A 17,992-nucleotide genomic window follows, 5' to 3' on the forward strand; every position below is an offset into this window, starting at 1 on the left:
ACTGACTGACTGATGAACGTTGGGGTGTATGTGTCTTTTCCAATTAGTATTCATCTTCTCAGCATATATGCCTAGGATTGGGACTTCAGGATCATATTCTAACTCTTTAGCCTTTGAGGAATCTCCATATTGTTCTCCATAATGTCTCAACTAATTTACATTCCCACCCAGCAACTTAGGAGTGTTTCCTTTTCTCCACACTGTCTCCAGCATTAGTGTCTGGAGACATTTTGATGATGGCCATTCTGATTGGTGTGAGGTGATCCCTCATTGGAGCACTGATTTTCATTTCTCTGGTAATCAGCAATTCAGTTCTTAATCTGGTTAATAAGATGGTCTTGAAATGAGTCTTAAAAAGTGCCCACATGGTTTGATTTAGAACTCTAGAAGCTGTCTTGAAAAGAGCCTTGGGATAATCTTAATATCCTAAACCATTGCTAAATGGATACAGAATAAGTGTTGGCAAATTCCAGGGTGTATGTTATATACTGTAAACAGTGTAAGGGAAACTTCAATTCTCAGTCATGCCATTCTTATTGTTCACTTTTTTTTTTTTTTTTAGCAAAGAAAAACTAAGGAAAAATAGTTTCCCAGGAAGTTTTCTCTTTAACACTTATCAGACATATTACAAAAACAAAAACTAATGAGACAACTGCCTCATAGTTTGTCATATTGGTTCAGTTTAGTTTAGTCCTGCTTCTCTTTCCACGTCTGACAATTCATTCTATGATTAGACTTAGGAAAAGACACGTATAGGGGTAGATTCAACTTCTCATTGGTGATCCACAAAGCTGCCAGCTGTCTCTGTATGTAAAGTTTTATAAAAAGGAATTTATTATTCTTCAGTAAAAATAAGGAATTCAGATAGTTCCAAATCTGGTAAGTTTATTATTAATGATCTCCAAAAGACTCCCTTAAACATTGAGTTCTCCCTGGAAGCTGTGGTTTTAGTTTCATTTGACATTAACACATTCTGAAATTACTCTATGTGGTGCTGGGTCTTGCTGTTAGTTTCCCTTTGATGTTACAGAACTATTACTATCTGTTACTATTACACAGGTACAGTCACATTGGTATGTGTAGCATTAAAGACAACAGAAAGCCTTATTGGTTCAAATATTGCTTGAATATATATAGGCTTCTCTCTGGACTTGCTCTTCCGTATGGATCATCTATTGTCCTGTCACTGTATCAACATCAAACTTTCTTAATTACTGTAACTTCATGTTTTATATCGAGAAAAAGCCCTCCATCTTTTTTGTTCATCTTTAGGAAGAAATATCCACTTGCATTTTCACATAACTTTTATGATATGCTTGTCAATTTTCAAATACACACAAAAAAATTCCTGAGATTTTGATTGAAATTTCACTAAACCTATAAGTCAATCTGAGTAGAAATAACATATTTACAATGTTGAGTTTTCCAATCCATAAATCTCTCTTCACTCATTTAGGGTCTTCTTTATTTTTTTCTCAAACATGTTTCATAACTTTCTACGTAGAGTTCTTACATAATTCTTATTAGATTTATATCTATGGACTTGAATTTTTATGCCTTTGTAAATGATGTATATTTTAATTACTTTTTTCTAATTGACTGTTACTGGTATATTAAATTTTTTGGATATTGATTATACATCCAGTAATCCTATTAAATTTACTTATTGACTCTAATAGTTTACCTGTGATTCTTCTGGATTTTCTCCATTCACAATAAAGTCATTGGTAATTTCTTCTTTAAACTGGTTTGAAGAATTGATCTATAATACTATAACTCACAGGTAGAAAAAATATTTCCGTTAGAGAAATTTATATATAATATATATGTGTAGTTAGTATGTCTTCTGTAAATCTTTAGGAGTTAGATTAAAACTACTCGCTTTATATTAGAACTTTTGGATTATCGCCCTCAGCATGGAAGAATACAAGGACACCCAGTACACAAAGAACATGTTTATTTTCTCAGGAGCTCAGGAAATACATATTCTGTATGCACTGCTCCCCTCCTCCCACCCCACACCCCCAGTAGACACGCCAAGAGAAAAGAATGCTGGCTTTTGGCCAATCTGTATTTCCAAGTCGATTCCTTTTCTTCAAGCATGAAAGAAAACAAAAGACTCATGGAAATGCTATCTTTTATTTGCTCCTCTGAACATTATGTTCTTCTCATGATATCAACATGATGCTATCTCATTTAACTTTTATAGAAGTCTTTTCCTTCCCACTTTCTTATCCTTTTTTCTCAAATCTCCACCTTCCCCGGGTTACCAAGAAGTTACCAGTGTCCAGGCTAACTCCTTCTTGATAATGGAACTCGTCCTGCTTACAGAGAAGTAGGTCTGAGGTTGGAGGCGGGTCTGCTTTGGCTGTATCAGAAGGCAATGAAGACTAGTCCACCCACCGCTGGACCCAGAGAACTAACACAAAATAAAGCAGCGGAGCCTTTGGTTCTGTCTTCAGCAATATTTATTGGAAACAGCAACGCTTCCCGTGGGAAGACTTTATACATTAAGCAGTAAGATTTGCCTTTCACTCCACACGATCCACAACCGCAGGTGGCACATCCGAAGCAGCACATTAAACCTCTGAAAGAATCTGTACAGCTAGATAAATAGAACTCTGGATACCTAACAAGATTTAATGACTGATACAAACAACAACAACAACAACTCATAAGCATACGCATAGCACTGTACACACAAAATGAAGAGGAGATAGAAGGGACAGAAAGAAATGTCATTACTGAACTGCGAAAGAGTCTTGCATATGCAGCCACACATCTTAAACTGCTAAGCACAAAAATTGTCTTTATTTGGTCCTCATTGAGGGCAGAATATGCACAAACGATGTTCAAAGAACACAAGGAGAACGTGGAATGGGAAGATAGGTACTGTTTCTTGGTCTATGGACTAGTGGGCAAATGGTTTCGAGTGCTCTTCTTCTTGTGTTTCTGTATCAAATGGATTCATGAAACATGTAATTCATAAACAGAACTGAAGTGAAGACATCTGTGCCCCCTTCCGTGTACCTTCAGAAATGCCCTGTATACATATCTGGTTTCTGTACAGCAAGAAAGGAAAGCTTGGAGACCAGGTCCTTTCCAATTCCTCATAGTAGAGAACCTCTTCAGCTCCTCCCACAACATGATGACCATCTTACTTAGAGATAAAATGGGAATCACCCTCTGGCTTTAACAGCAGGGAGGGAAGAAAACCAGCTGAACGTCAGAAATGGGCATAAGCAGAGGAACAAAGGAGACTTTTCAGAGAAGGCTTTGAACCCACACTCAACACTTTCTATGAGAGCGTTCAGGGATTCACTCATTCAGACAAGAAGATAATTTGCTGGTGAGGGAGGCTTTCTTGGACAGTTCTGTGACTCACACGTTTGGGAGGGGCTGATGTGAAAACAAGAACTTTCTCTTCTACTTAAATGGAGAACCTGAGACCTTGAGACGGCCCGCCGGTGATAGATAATATCTTCAGTAGGATGGTGGATATGTGATGTGGCTCATGGTCAAATTCTCAGAGGCCACAGCCTCCTGAGAACTGTGTAAACAGCAGTTCTGTGACTACTGGCTGGTCTCAAATGGTATTGTAAAGCACATGCCATGCCCACCAGGCTAAGAAGATATCATCCATCACCATGACTCTTGTGGGATCACACAAGTCAACCAAACGTACTCAGTGGGGCTTGACGACTTGGACCACTGCAGCCTGCACTTGGGATGTTTTGTAAGCAGCATTACCAAAGCAGTGGTTAAACCTAACTATCTGGGTCAAGAAGAGGTGAGCAGCCAGCGTTGACATCCTAGTGGGGCAGAGCAACCAGAATCTCCACATAATTGATGGGGAAGAAGCCTGACTGGCCGTGGAGCATCCCCTCATACCAGTTCTCATCAATCTGGTTAGTGAGTGTGATGATATCACCCTCTTTAAAACCCAACTCCCCTTCATTTTCAGGTTCAAAGTCGTACAGAGCTCGGCAGCAGGGCTGATCCATTGGGGCACCTGGGAGTGAGAGTAGGAGAGAAGAACACAGAGAGACAAGGGGAATTTAGCACACGTGACTCCTGCCTGGCTTGCTGTCCCCCTGGGCTCCTCCTGCACTCCTCTTCCTGCTGAAGCCTCCTCTTGGCTCTGGTCCCCAGTGTCTGCTGCATGGCACCTTGCTCTCTACCAGTCTTCAGAAGTTTTCTCACGTTTCTGGGAGTTGCTGAATTCCTGTTTCTTTTTCCAGTATTAAAAATTGGTCACATCTATTCTTTTGGTACATACAAGACAGTTCATCAAGGCTGGTCTTCCTAACAACGTGCAGAGGTGGGAGATTCAATGACTTAAGGAGTCTTAGTGAGATTTGGACTTCCCCAGTGGCACTAGTGGTAAAGAACCCACCTGCCAATGCAGGAGACGTAAGAACGAGGGTTCGATCTTTGGGTCAGAAAGGTCCCCTGGAGGAGGGCATGGCAACCCACTCCAGTATTTTTGCCTGGTAAATCCCGTGAACAGAGGAGCCTAGTGAGCTACGGTCCACAGGGTTGCAAAGAGTCAGACTCAACTCAAGTGACTTAGCACAGTACAGCACAGTGAGATTTAGGTTCATCATGGAGCATGGCCAAAATTCTTTCCACACTAGCACTTTAAGATCTCTGCCTATATGAAATAGTACAGTTCATTACACGGACAATGTTTTGCAGCATCAGAATAACAGTGCAGTTCACACTTTTTAAAAATAAAGACCTCAGTCTCCGGAAGTTGCTGTAATATAGTGAAAAACAGGACAATATAAAACATTGTGTTCAAGTTCTTACTCTCTGTGACCTTGTATAAGGCACTTCAGTCTCAGTTTCTTTGTCTAAAATTGGAATGAACAGTTAGAACTTATTTCTGTGGCTATTAAATGAGATTATATAAAAGTGATATAATTATACCTGTGCATTAATATACCGCATATATGACTATGATGTGTGTCCATCAGAGCTATGGCATAGAAAAATAGTATATTTACCTTGATTTAAATAATGATGGATGGGCCCATATCTTAAAAGAGATCTATGTTAAATCAGTAAGCATACTGACAGAGTCGCTGCTGCTGCTGCTAAGTCGCTTCAGTCGTCTCTGACTCTGTGAGACCCCATAGACGGCAGCCCACCAGGCTCTCCTGTCCCTGGGATTCTCCAGGCAAGAACACTGGAGTGGGTTGCCATTTCCTTCTCCAATGAATGAAAGTGAAAAGTGAAAGTGAAAGTGAAGTTGCTCAGTCGTGTCTGACTCCTAGCGACCCCATGGACTGCAGCCTACCAGGCTCCTCTGTCCATGGGATTCTCCAGGCAAGAGTACTGGAGTGGGGTGCCATTGCCTTCTCCACTGACAGAGTAGGCATACACATATACTAATAAACTCAGACAAGTGCATGCAGATCCATGCCACCTAGACGGCTTTGAAGGGGAACAATAACATTTATTTATTTATTTATTTTTAATTTAGAGAAAGCAAGTTAATGAGTCTCTGAGAGAAAAGTGGAATATATGATTGGTTTCTGAGCACCAGAGAACAGGTTACCTATAACTTACATGACTAGTCCTTGTAACCGGTTAACTTCTAAAAACCACTGCTGTTATCCACACACGGAGTGCTCTGAGCAGCAGAGCTCAGCACAAGGGGCAGAGAGCCCCCACCGTCATCACACACCTCACTTCTTTCCTTTGTAGTCTCCTGAGGACACCTATGTTTCCTCCCATCGAACATTGAGCACTGGGGATACAGGAAACATGGAAGAAAGCTGCACATCCTTACAGTCCACATCTAGTATCAGACAGTTTCTCTTCTTCAACCAAGCAGATTAGATTACTAAGGCTGAATATATCACAAGCACAGGCTTTTACCCGATCTGCCTGTAGCGGGTGGACAGCAGTGGTGTCAGCTAAAAGGATACTACTGGGTATACACCAATATCCTTGATAGAAAACTAGTTTTCATTTTTATTGTACCAACCTGTTACAACAGCACAGTGAACTGGCTGGAGGGTAGGGAGAGGAGGAAAGTCAAGCAGCTATTGAGACTCAGAATATATTCATCTGCAAATATATTCACCCATGTGTTTCTTTGACTTCAGAAATCCAACAGTTTCCTGGAGCTGCTGTCTGTGGGTTATAAGTGAGTGTATGTGGGCACATACTGTCCAGGGGCATTCACCTTTATGCAGGCAAGATTCATAGAAGCAGAAAAACAGGCAGGAAAAAACTCATGACATCCCTACAATGAAACTGACATATTAAGGTGACTTTAAGACCACAAAGGTCAAAATCAAATGTGTTTGCTGCAGCAAGTAAGTGTGGGCTGATGGTGGACAGTGAGAGAAAAAGGGACTTACAAAGAAAGTTTAATAGAGGAGAGAGAGTAAAGGAGAGGAAGGGAGAGTCAATGATACAAGAAGGAACTCCATTAAGTTTCTGACACCACCATTCTGTAAGAAATATATTACTGTGTATTCCTCATGTAGCCAGACTGGACCACTCCTAGAATTTCTGGAAGCATGTCAACTGGGGGTGCCCAAGGCCTGTGGAGTGGGTTCTGCAGCCCTCAGCTCCTTACCTGCAGGTTTGGGGGTGCCTGTGTGGGAGAGGCCCCCATTGGGCTGAGTGCTGTCCCCCGTTGAAAACTCCAGGCTCATTCGAGGTTTAGGCTGATACTCCCTTCTTGGCTGGGATGAAGCTTGTCTTATTCTACATTAAAAAGAAAAAGGGGATGCAGACAATTAAGACACAAAAAGAAAAGTCATAAAATCCAGAAAATACTTAGGTTACCCACCAATCTACCATTGTGGAATATGAGAAAGGATCCTTAGTTTTCTTTTCTGTGTCTTTCTCCATGTTTTACACTGTAGTCACACCCTATATGGCTCTACCCTCACTGTCTTCATTCTTCCTCTCACTTGTTCCCTCATTTACTCAGAGCTCACTTTGCAAGGATGCACTGTGTTAGGTGTCAGGAACACAAAGACCAATCAGTCACTAGTCTTACCCTCAAGCTTATGGTCTGGTGGGAAGACAGATCATAAACAACTGATTACTGTAAACTGTAGTAAATACTATTATGGAGATCTGCGTAAAATGTTCTAGGAACACAGAGGTGGAGCTGGGGGTGAGGAGTCTACCTGTCCATGGAGAAGTCAGAGAGGGTTTGAGGAGAAAAGTAAAAGATGGTTAGCAGTCATTTCTAGATGAATGTTATTCCCTGCTGAGCTTGAGAATATGTGGAGGGAAAAGAGGAGGAAATACGGTATACTCTGGGTACAGCACAGAGGAAGGAGAAAGAATCCAAGGGAGATGGGAGGAAGTGGGAAAGGCACAGGCAGCAAATGTATTCTGCACACCCCGAAGTGTTTTCCACAGCGCCAGATGCTCACTAAGCAAAGTGCACAGCCAATCCACAAGTGTGGGGGGAGTCTCAGTTCAGTTCAGTTCAGTTCAGTCGCTCAGTTGTGTCCGACTCTCTATGACCCCATGAATCGCAGCATGCCAGGCCTCCCTGTCCATCACCAACTCCCGGAGTTCACTCAGACTCACGTCCATTGAGTCAGTGATGCCATCCAGCCATCTCATCCTCTGTCGTCCCCTTCTCTAGGGTATGGCGATTATAGAATGACAGTGGCTCTGAACATGGTTCAGAGGGAACAAAGAAAAGTGGCCTTCATGCTCAGCAGATGTCACAAAGATACATCATGCTTCTTTAGTATGATGAAATGCATGGTTTTCAACCCTCCTAGAGGTTTCAGAGCATGACACATGTTTCCACAAGGGTTCACTGTCCAAACACTAGTCAAGGAAGACACTGAGGAGAGGACAAGGCTGGCCACATGGCAACAGGTTGAGGAAGTTTCTCATAACACAGCCCTATACCTGCAGGAGGCCTTGTGCATTTATAGCCGTATCAGCAGCTCTGAGAGCCTAATCTGGCCATAAGCTGAGAATGAAATCTCTTGAGGCAATCCTTTGATGTGCACACATTCAGCTCAAATAAAATAACACATATTACACAGCACAGGGCCACCAGACACAGCTGTGCAGGGTGTGCCTCACAGCTCTAATAATTAAACCACCCCAGCTAGGATATGGGGCCCATCTGAGAAGGCGGAACAGGCGTAAGTAATCAGCTCCCTCTGATGGACCTCATCACCACAGAGAAACTCAAAGTGTGAAACGACACAGGCTTTCCAATAGGTTATGCTTACACGGGAGCCCCTGCGGCACTGCTGCATGACCCTGAGCCCAGGTTTGCCGGTCTGTTAGGTGAGGTTAACAATACTTGGTTTACAGGGCTGTTACATGACTGATGGTGATATGCCTTCAGTACCCATAGCATAGCTGGCCGGCAAATCACATCCATTATCATTAGTAGCCTCCTGGGGGTCCCATCTGTGGCAGACAAAGTATTACCTACATATTGATTGCTCATAAAACACAAGATGATTGTTGTTTAGTCACTAAGTTGTGTCCAATTCTTTTGTGACCCCATGGACTGTAGCTCACCAGGCTCTTCTATCCAGAGGATGTCCCAGGCAAGAATACTGGAGTGGGTTGCCATTTCCTTTTCCAGGGGATCTTCCCCACCCAGAGATCGAACCTACATCTCCTACATTGGCAGGTAGATTCTTCACCACTGAGCCACCAGGGAAGCCCAAACACAACATTAGGAAGGAATGAAGGAAAGTGAAGGAAATGAAGGAAAACAGAGCCCAAGACAATATAAAATCAAAACAAATGATTCACAAGTTGCTTATGTAGGGTCAGTAGGAATCCTGAAGAAAGTTTTTCTTCTAATGTATTCTAATATTTCCACTTCTTTATACACCATTTCATAGCAAGAAAATGGAAATGGGAAATACAGGGAACTGTACAATACCTCTCCTCCAGTCTGACAGTGACCTGCTGCAGGATCTGGACTGCCTGCTTATGGTACTCCAGCTGGGCTTGGACGAGCGCAGACAGCTGGCTCACCTGCTCGATCTGCAGATCAATGGGGGAACCATGTCTTAGTTATCAGGTTACAGTCCTTAATCATCTGCTACTGCTCAGTCCAAATGACGCAGCTACCCGACACACAGCCCAGTGCTCGGCGGTGCCCACGACTGTGCAGTGAGCCAGGCTAACTGATAGTTTTGTGGGTAACAAATTGATTAAAGATAAGAAAGCATCCCTGTGCTTGGAAACTCTAGTTCTAGGAGAAGAAACATTAGTCAGAATCCTCCCAGAGGTCACAAAGCTCTCATCAAACAGTCTCATGCTTAGCCATAACCTTCTGATTACGATTTGGCTTCTTTGATTGATTTTCTATAGGACAAAAGATGCATTGACAAGAACATTCTTTGTTGTCTATACTTCTCATGCTAAGTCAATATCAGTGCTGTTAATAAAAATGTAAATATTGATTTCTCATATGAGGCACTATGGGAGGCAGTGTGGTTTGACAGAAAACCTTTTGTTCTCTCTGACCCTCATCTGCAATGTAAAAGGGTTGGGTTGAGTGGCACCTTGGGCTCACTCCTCCTCTAACCTTCTGAGCATCCTGGGTTACTCTTCACGTTGTGTCTTGTGTTGTGATCCAGTTGAATAGTTGCCTCTGAGTGAATAGAGGCAATGCTACCCCATGAGTTTTGGAGTGGGGCTGGGTCCTTGGTGAAGAGGAGGAATGCTGTGACTCAGGTCACCCTCTCCCTCATGGTGTTCCTCCTCGGTAGGTAGATGGACACGTTGTTTTACATAATCACAAACTAGCAATGTTTCTGGAGAGTCTGGAAGTCTGGATATGTTCAACATGCCTCCCCTGTCACCAGTCGGGGTGGGGCAGGCGGTAAATACCTAAAGGCTCTGTAAATACCTTGGCAGAAGCTGGTGAGCAACTGATGGGGCTAGAGGTGAAGATGAGCAAGGACAGAAAATCTGGTTAATAGGTCTTATGACATGAGTGGTTAGAAAGCAACTGTTAAAGCCATGAAAAATAATTCAGCATTCTGGAAATGTGAAGGAAACTTTTAAACTATCTCACCTATGTCCCAAATGTAGTATCTATGCAACAATCTTCAACCTTAATTGTAATTACCTTTGGAAAGAAAAGGTTAACTTTACCTCAAAATATAGACCATCTTAACCATACATAAAACTGAGCACCGAAGAATCAATGCTTTTGAACTGTGGTGTTGGAGAAGGCTCTTGAAATTCCCCTGGACTGCAAGGAGATCCAACCAGTCCATCCTAAAGGAAATCAGTCCTGAATATTCATTGGAAGGACTGATGTTGAAGCTGAATCTCCAATACTTTGGCCACCTGATGTGAAGAACTGATTCACTGGAATAACACCCTGATCCTGGGAAAGACTGAAGGCAGAAGGGGAAGGGGACGACAGAGGATGAGATGGTTGGATGGCATCACTGACTTAATGGACATGAGTTTGAGCAAGCTCCGGGAGATGGTGATGGATGGGGAAGCCTGATATGCTGTGGTCCATGGGGTTGCAAAGAGTTTGACATGACTGAGTGACTGAACTGAACTGAATGTATATTGGACACATACTTACTGACAACACTGACTGATTTTCTTATTTAATCTGAAGTCAATTTGCCTTACACTTCACATTTCAACAGAGTATTTGCTTAAACTATTGGACTTATATAGGTCATCAGAAAGTGAAAGTCATTTGGTTGTCTCTGACTCTTTGTGATGCCATAGACTGTAGCCTGCCAGACTCCTCTGTCATGGGATTCTCCAGGCAAGAATACTGGAGTGGGTAGCCATTCCCTTCTCCAGGAGACCTTCCCAACGCAGGGACTGAACCCAGGTCTCCAGCATTGTAGGCAGATTCTTTACCATCTGAGCCCCCAGGGAAGCCCAGGTCATCAGAAACATTCTTTATCTCCCTACTATTTATAACAGTTTAAGATTATTAGCAGACAAAAATCTAGTTACATCAAACTTTTTGTTGTGCTGTCGTGTGTGTGTGTGTGTGTGTGTGTGTGTGTGTGTGTGTGTGTGCGCACGTGCGCTCATTTGTATCTGACTCTTTACTACCCCATGAACTGGAGCCTGCCAGCTCCTCTGTCCTTAGAATTTTTCTATGTAAGATTACCGGAATGTGTTTCTGTATCTACTGCAGGGTCTCTTCCTGACCCAGGGATTGAATCCGAGTCTTGTGCCTCCTGCACTGACAGGTGGATTCTTTATCACTAGTACCATCTGGGAAGCTCACAGCAAACTACAGGAATATAGGAACAGCTTTACAATTTCTCAGTCTACTTTATAATTTTAAATTATTTAAAAAAAATAACTACTGAAGCTTTCACCACATAGTACTATCAGTGATTCACATTTTAAATTTCATAACCCTTTAACATATTAATCCTGTTCCTCAAAGGTGAAGTTAAATTAAAAACCACAGGAGAGTCACTCACATCCATCTCTAAGAGATTGAACATGCTTGACTCAGCAATCTCCTTAGACTCATCAAATTTCTCCAGAGCTTGACGTAACTCTTCATCAGGAATCTTGCCCTGTCGTTTCTTCTTGTAATCAAAGTCCAGGCGTCTTCCCTCCAACTTCTTCAGATGATGCTGAAAAAATCAAGGGCAGAAATGTGCTTTGAAGGGACCTATGGAAAAGGACTATTTACAGCTCACTTCCCCACCATGCCTATTGGCTTCCAAAATAAGACAGGCTAAGTTCTAAAACATCACATCACCAGAGAAATAAAGAAACACACATCAATGGGGGCAAATGTTTCTAAAGGCTAAGACATTTATGTTTGGGAAACACCTTTAAAAATAATTAATAGCAAGAAAGAAATTGTGGAAAATACTGATGCCCTTTATTGTCTGCCCCTGCTGGGTCAAAGCTAAGGTGGAATATATGCCTCTCCACCCTATGACTAGAGGTGGAAGCTAGGAAGGTTTAGAAAGCACAGGCATACGGGGCTCACAAGTCTCCATCTTCAAGGAAATGGTATCTCGTGGGAAGGCAGAGGAAAAATGGTTTCCTTGAAATGAAGTGAGAAAGAAAAGTATTCTTTCTTTTTCATATCATAAAACATTTGTGCTGGAAGGGATTTATTTTTGAGGTAATCCAGTCTATTAGAATTACCTTAAGATATTTACTAAAACTACAGATTCTTGATCACTTGAATTAGAATATCCAGGGCTGAGGCCCAGGCAACTTGGTCTCAGCACTTAGCCTAGCAGACTGATGCAGCTTTAGGAGAATCATGGATTAATTTAAGTCTCCCATCTGACAGATGATGACACTGAGTCCTAAGACCTAATTTGAAAGAGACCTTCATCAGGACCTAACCCCCAACACTGCGCGGTAATTCCCCTTTGCATCACCCTGATGCACACATTCCAGGTGTGGGACTGCCCAGCCTTGCCCCAACGCCTCCAGTAACCAATTAGGAAAGTAGTTTCAAAAAGCCACAAAGTATTTTTTTCCTACGAGCTGCTGCTGCTGCTGCTAAGTCGCTTCAGTCATGTCCAACTCTGTGTGACCCCATAGACAGCAGCCCACCAGGCTCCCCCATCCCTGGGATTCTCCAGGCAAGAACACTGGAGTGGGTTGCCATTTCCTTCTCCAATGCATGAAAGTGAAAAGTGAAAGTGAAGTCACTCAGTCATGTCCGACTCTTAGTGACCCCATGGACTGCAGCCTACCAGGCTCCTCCATCCATGAGATTTTCCAGGCAAGAGTACTGGAGTGGGGTGCCATCGCCTTCTCCGAGCTGCAGTGTCCCACTATTAATGGGTGGAGGGAAATGTGCTAGATTTCTCTTGACCCTGGGTGTTCAGGGAGTGAAAGGGAAGAAAATGAAAATGAAGTTGGGAGTGGGGAAAAAATGAGAAGGTGGGAGGAAGAATATCCTTGACCTTCCTGCCACCACACACCCTGCCTCCAGCCCATGCCCTGATCCAAACTAAGTGCTTGTCCCTTTGGAAGGAATGCCCTTTTAAAATGTCTGAACCTGCAGTCAGCTGCAAAACAGAGCACTGGAATCAGAGAGACAGGTTTGGAGTGAGTCTGCCACCTAGCAACAGTGTGGCAGGGTTGAAGATTTAAGCTAGAGATTGCAGAGACTTCATTTATCTGAAAATCAAATTTCAGACAAGTTAAACAGATATCTGTTGAAAGAATGGATGAGCAAACATTACACACCTAGTTAGAGGTTAAAGCCAATTGAACATTATTGATTTGGAAAAACTAAACTGTTCTACCAGAGAAGGCAATGGCATCCCACTCCAGTACTCTTGCCTGGAAAATCCCATGGATGGAGGAGCCTGGTAGGCTGCAGTCCATGGGGTCTCGAAGAGGCGAACATGACTGAGCAACTTCACTTTCAGTTTTCACTTTCATGCATTGGAGAAGGAAATGGCAACCCACTCCAGTGTTCTTGCCTGGAGAATCTCAGGGACAGGAGAGCCTGGTGGGCTGCGGTCTATGGGGTTGCACAGAGTCAGACATGACTGAAGCGACTTAGCAGCAGCAGCAAACTGTTCTACATGTTTTAGAAAGGATAGTTGGGTATATTTCCTCAAGTCTAACAACCATTATGAAAACACAAGTTTATAGAGTAAAAGAAGAACTACATATACAAGCCAACAACTGGTACAGCTGGTATTTTAGAGGGTGAAATCATCCCAGAAAACATAGAATAATTAATAAAATTGTATAGTCAGGGAAAGAATATCCTTATGGAGAAAAATGCTTGAAAAACTTGAAAACTGAACATGGAGAAATTAAATGTAATACTCATGAGTGGCACAGTCATAATAATGGGGCAAAAAGTACTACATTTACCATTTATCTTGATTTTTCATGCTGGATTTTTTACAGTTCACATGCTCAGTGTTGACAACATGCATGGTAAGTTTAAAAAAAAAAATGTTTCCTAAAGGAAAAGGGAACCTGCATCTGTACAATTCCAACATCCAGTTTGCAAATAACTAGTAGCAGGTACCTGAATTTCCCTCAGATCTTTGTCATGAAGATTCTGAAGGGGGTCAATGAAGTTCTGCTTCACTTCCATGTCCAAGGAGTCCTTTACCTCCGAGAGTTCCCTCATGGCCTCCCCAACCTCACCAAGCGCTGGGCCTGCAAGGTAATAAGGAAGCCCTTGAACGTTAAAGAACAAAGAGGAAATGCACTTGCAGTAACAGGGCCCCTCACAGACCACACCCAGGAACAGCTACCTGTCTTCTGAAGACAACCAAGACAAGAGACGGTATATAATGCCCTCTGGAGATCAGTGTATTTTCCATCTGAGAAAGTTCATAAAAGTTCACTGAGTACAACAGACTCAATGCCCTTGGGGGTGGGGGCCTGCATTCCTTACTATAGAGAACATAAAAGTTTGCTTTTCCTTTGAAAAGGAATTGGAAGCTCCCTACCCTCCTTTGGAGGAGCCTCTTGTTGAAAGTGAAAGAGGAGAGTGAAAAAGTTGGCTTAAAGCTCAACATTCAGAAAACTAAGATCATGGCATCTGGTCCCATTACTTCATGGCAAATAGATGGGGAAACAGTGGAAACAGTGGCTGACTTTATTTTGGGGGCTCCAAAATCACTGCAGATGGTGACTGTAGGCATGAAATTAAAAGATGCTTACTCCTTGGAAGGAAAGTTATGACCAAGTTATGACCAACCTAGATAGCATATTCAAAACCAGAGACATGACTTTGCCAACAAAGGTCTATCTAGTCAAGGCTATGGTTTTTCCAGTGGTCATGCATGGATGTGAGAATTGGAATGTGAAGAAAGCTGAACGCCAAAGAATTGATGCTTCTGAACTGTGGTGCTGGAGAAGACTCTTGAGAGTCCCTTGGACTGCAAGGAGATCCAACCAGTCCATTCTGAAGGAGATCAGCCCTGGGTGTTCTTTGGAAGGAATGATGCTAAAGCTGAAACTCCAATACTTTGGCCACCTCATGTGAAGAGTTGACTCATTGGAAAAGACTCTGATGCTGGGAGGGATTGGGGGCAGGAGGAGAAGGGGACAACAGAGGATGAGATAGCTGGATAGCATCACTGACTCAATGGACATGAACTTGAGTAAACTCTGGGAGTTGGTGATGGACAGGGAGGCCTGGTGTGCTTCGATTCATGGGGTCGCAAAGAGTTGGACATGACTGAGCGACTGAACTGAACTGAACTGAACTGATGCTGGGAAAGATTGAGGGCAGGAGGAGAAGGGGACAACAGAGGATGAGATGGTTGGATGGCATCACCAACTCAATGGACATGGGTTTGTGTAGACTCCAGTAGTTGGTGATGGACAGGGAGGCCTGGCGTGCTGCGGTTCATGGGGTCGAAAAGAGTCAGACACGACTGAGCAACTGAACTGAACCCTCCTTTGTAAGTACTTGTGCATGTGTGCTAAGTCACTTCAGTCGTGTCTGACTCTTTGTGACCCCATGGACTGCAGCCTGCCAGACTCCTCTGTCCATGGGATTCTCCAGGCAAGAATATTGGAGTGGGTTGCCATGCCCTCCTTCAGGGGACCTTCCTGACCCAGGGGTTGAGCTCATGTCTTACGTCTCCTGCATTGCTAGGTGGGTTCTTTACCACTAGCGCCACCTGGGAAGCCCTCCATAAGTACTTGTGTGTGTGCATGCTAAGTCGCTTCAGTTGTGTCCAACTCTTTGTGACCCCATGGACTGTAGCCTGCCAGGCTCCTATGTCCTTGGGATTCTCCTGGCAAGAATACTGGAGTGGGTTGCCATGCCCTCCTCAGGGGATCTTCCCAACCCAGGGACTGAACCCATGTCTCTTACATCTCCTGCACTGGCAGGTGGTTCTTTACCACTAGCGCCTTCTTTATTTTTATCTATTTATTTATTTTTGGCCACACTGCGTGGAGTGTGAGATCTTAGTTCCCTGATCAGGGATCAAACCCATGACCCCTGCAGTGAAAGCAGTGATTCTTAACCACTGGACGCCCAGGGAAATCCCAAGTACTCACTCTCCCCTAGAGGAGATCTGTTTAAGGTCAATATATTGAGCAAAAACTTGGAAGGGAGAGCAGGGCTCAATCAGGAAGGACAGTTATTTGCTGTGACCTCACATTGTGAACAGAGAAGGCAATGGCACCCCACTCCAGTACTCTTGCCTGGAAAATCCCATGAATGGAGGAGCCTGGTAGGCTATAGTCCATGGGGTCGCTAAGAGTCGGACCTGACTGAGCGACTTCCCTTTCACTTTTCACTTTCATGCATTGGAGAAGGAAATGGTAACCCACTCCAGTGTTCTTGCCTGGAGAATCCCAGGGACGGGGGAGCCTGGTGGGCTGCCGTCTATGGGGTCGCATAGAGTCGGACACGACTGAAGCGACTTAGCAGTAGCAGCAACACATTGTGAATGACTGAAAACAGAAGGTGGTTAGTATGGTAGCTGAGGGTCCAGGGAGAGCGAGGTAAAGGAATTCGCCAGGGGTGTCACATTAGGTACCCTACACAGATGAGCAGAAGCTAAGAAAAAGCTTGTGCAGTGGGGTGTTGACCCGTTGCTGAGTGCGGCAGCTCCCTCTGTCCCAGTGCTCAGTCACTGCCAGACACACACAGTGGTGAACATCCAGGCCTCTGGCTGTGTCTGCCAGCTATGGTAATGATGGGATCTTATGAGGAAGAAAAAAAGTGAATAAAATTTCTAAGACAAATGACACTAAAAATGACAAAGCAACTCTGAAAACAAATAAGGGGCCCATGTGTACAAGACCCACAACTGAGTATCAAAATATAAAATGGTCTTAATTATTTCCTGCAGGGCTTTTTCCAGTGGCACTAAGATCCCCAGGACAAATGAAAACTGAAAATGTGAGGAAGCACACGTTACCAAAGTTGCAGTCATCTCCAAGCTCTCTTCCAAACTTGAGCATGGCCTCTGCCAGCAGTGCCTCTGCCTGGGGGTAACCTGGCCCTTTCTCCTGGCCACGGATTTTCGACATGGTGTTGATCATGCTGAGTTTGGCTCTGGAAGCTGCAGGCAAAGAAATAAGAGACTGTCAAAATAGGCAGTGTGATGTAGGAAAAACAGGGCTGGGTAGAGAAGCAGGCCTTGAGCAGACTCTAAACCAGTTCAGCTACTGAAAACTGTACCTTCACCAATGTCCTCATCTATAATATGTGCAGGTTGGTCCACAGATAAAACACAAGCATGCCCTTTTCATCACTAAACTCTCCCTTTCTTTCAGAATCTCATGAGGAACTTAACAGCAAAAGCAAAGCTCTTCAGGTGAAGGTCCCATCTTTGTGTCCTCCTGCCCATCTTCCCATGTCTTCTCTTCACTGCTGTGATCATGCAGTTCTTCTGTGGACCTGGGAAAGCACTTAAAAACCATGGGGTTATATGATCTCTAAGTTCTAGGATTCCACTTTTATATTTCAATTCTAGGAGCCTATGGACTGAAGTAGGAAATTCATTGTTAATTCTTGCAACGTGGGCCTTCTGCCATGTTTCACTTAGACCACGTATAAAATAGAACTATTTGGAAAATCACTTCTTTACTAAGATTATGACAGTAAACAGACCCATGAAGAACAGAAATACTGTGTTCATTAAAAAGACTTAATTACTTCACTTGAACATAACTGCTTCGGAAAATGAGTTTTGTGCCACAAAGACAGCATTTCAATTTCTTTTTTCCTTTTATTTTTATAGGACAAGTGCCTAGAAGGTAAATCCAGTTTTCATGGAAGAAACAGCTTTATTAGGACACTGTTAGACCCAATGATTAACTTGATGCTATGGTTTTTCAGGTTCATTTTCAGAGTTGGGACTGCATATTAATGTAGGATTCCATCTGCAGGGCAACCCCTTACAGAATCCCAGCTAATGCATACACTTCCAGTATTTAGTGGCTGACATTTCATCTTGAACATTAGGTTCAAATAGGGTTTTATTTAAACTTTGGGCTTCAAAGGTTGAATCTGGAGACAAGGAGAATTATTATGAGAGGATCCCCT

General features: G+C 43.3%; 1 protein-coding gene across 2 annotated transcripts in view; it reads right to left on the reverse strand.

Moving 5' to 3' along the window:
* Positions 1-2,450: 2,450 nt before the first annotated feature.
* Positions 2,451-17,992, reverse strand: part of SH3GL2 (SH3 domain containing GRB2 like 2, endophilin A1) — a 227,212-nt gene continuing 211,670 nt past the window's right edge. For both annotated transcript variants that reach the window (NM_001076840.2, XM_059889034.1), the window contains 6 exon segments: positions 2,451-4,012; positions 6,596-6,726; positions 8,906-9,009; positions 11,448-11,606; positions 13,997-14,130; positions 16,863-17,006. In NM_001076840.2, the coding sequence (NP_001070308.1) occupies positions 3,813-4,012; positions 6,596-6,726; positions 8,906-9,009; positions 11,448-11,606; positions 13,997-14,130; positions 16,863-17,006 (872 nt within the window). In that variant the 3' untranslated portion in view covers positions 2,451-3,812.

The sequence above is a fragment of the Bos taurus genome, chromosome 8 (genome assembly GCF_002263795.3).
Source record: "Bos taurus isolate L1 Dominette 01449 registration number 42190680 breed Hereford chromosome 8, ARS-UCD2.0, whole genome shotgun sequence".
In the NCBI taxonomy this organism is placed as follows: domain Eukaryota; kingdom Metazoa; phylum Chordata; class Mammalia; order Artiodactyla; family Bovidae; genus Bos; species Bos taurus.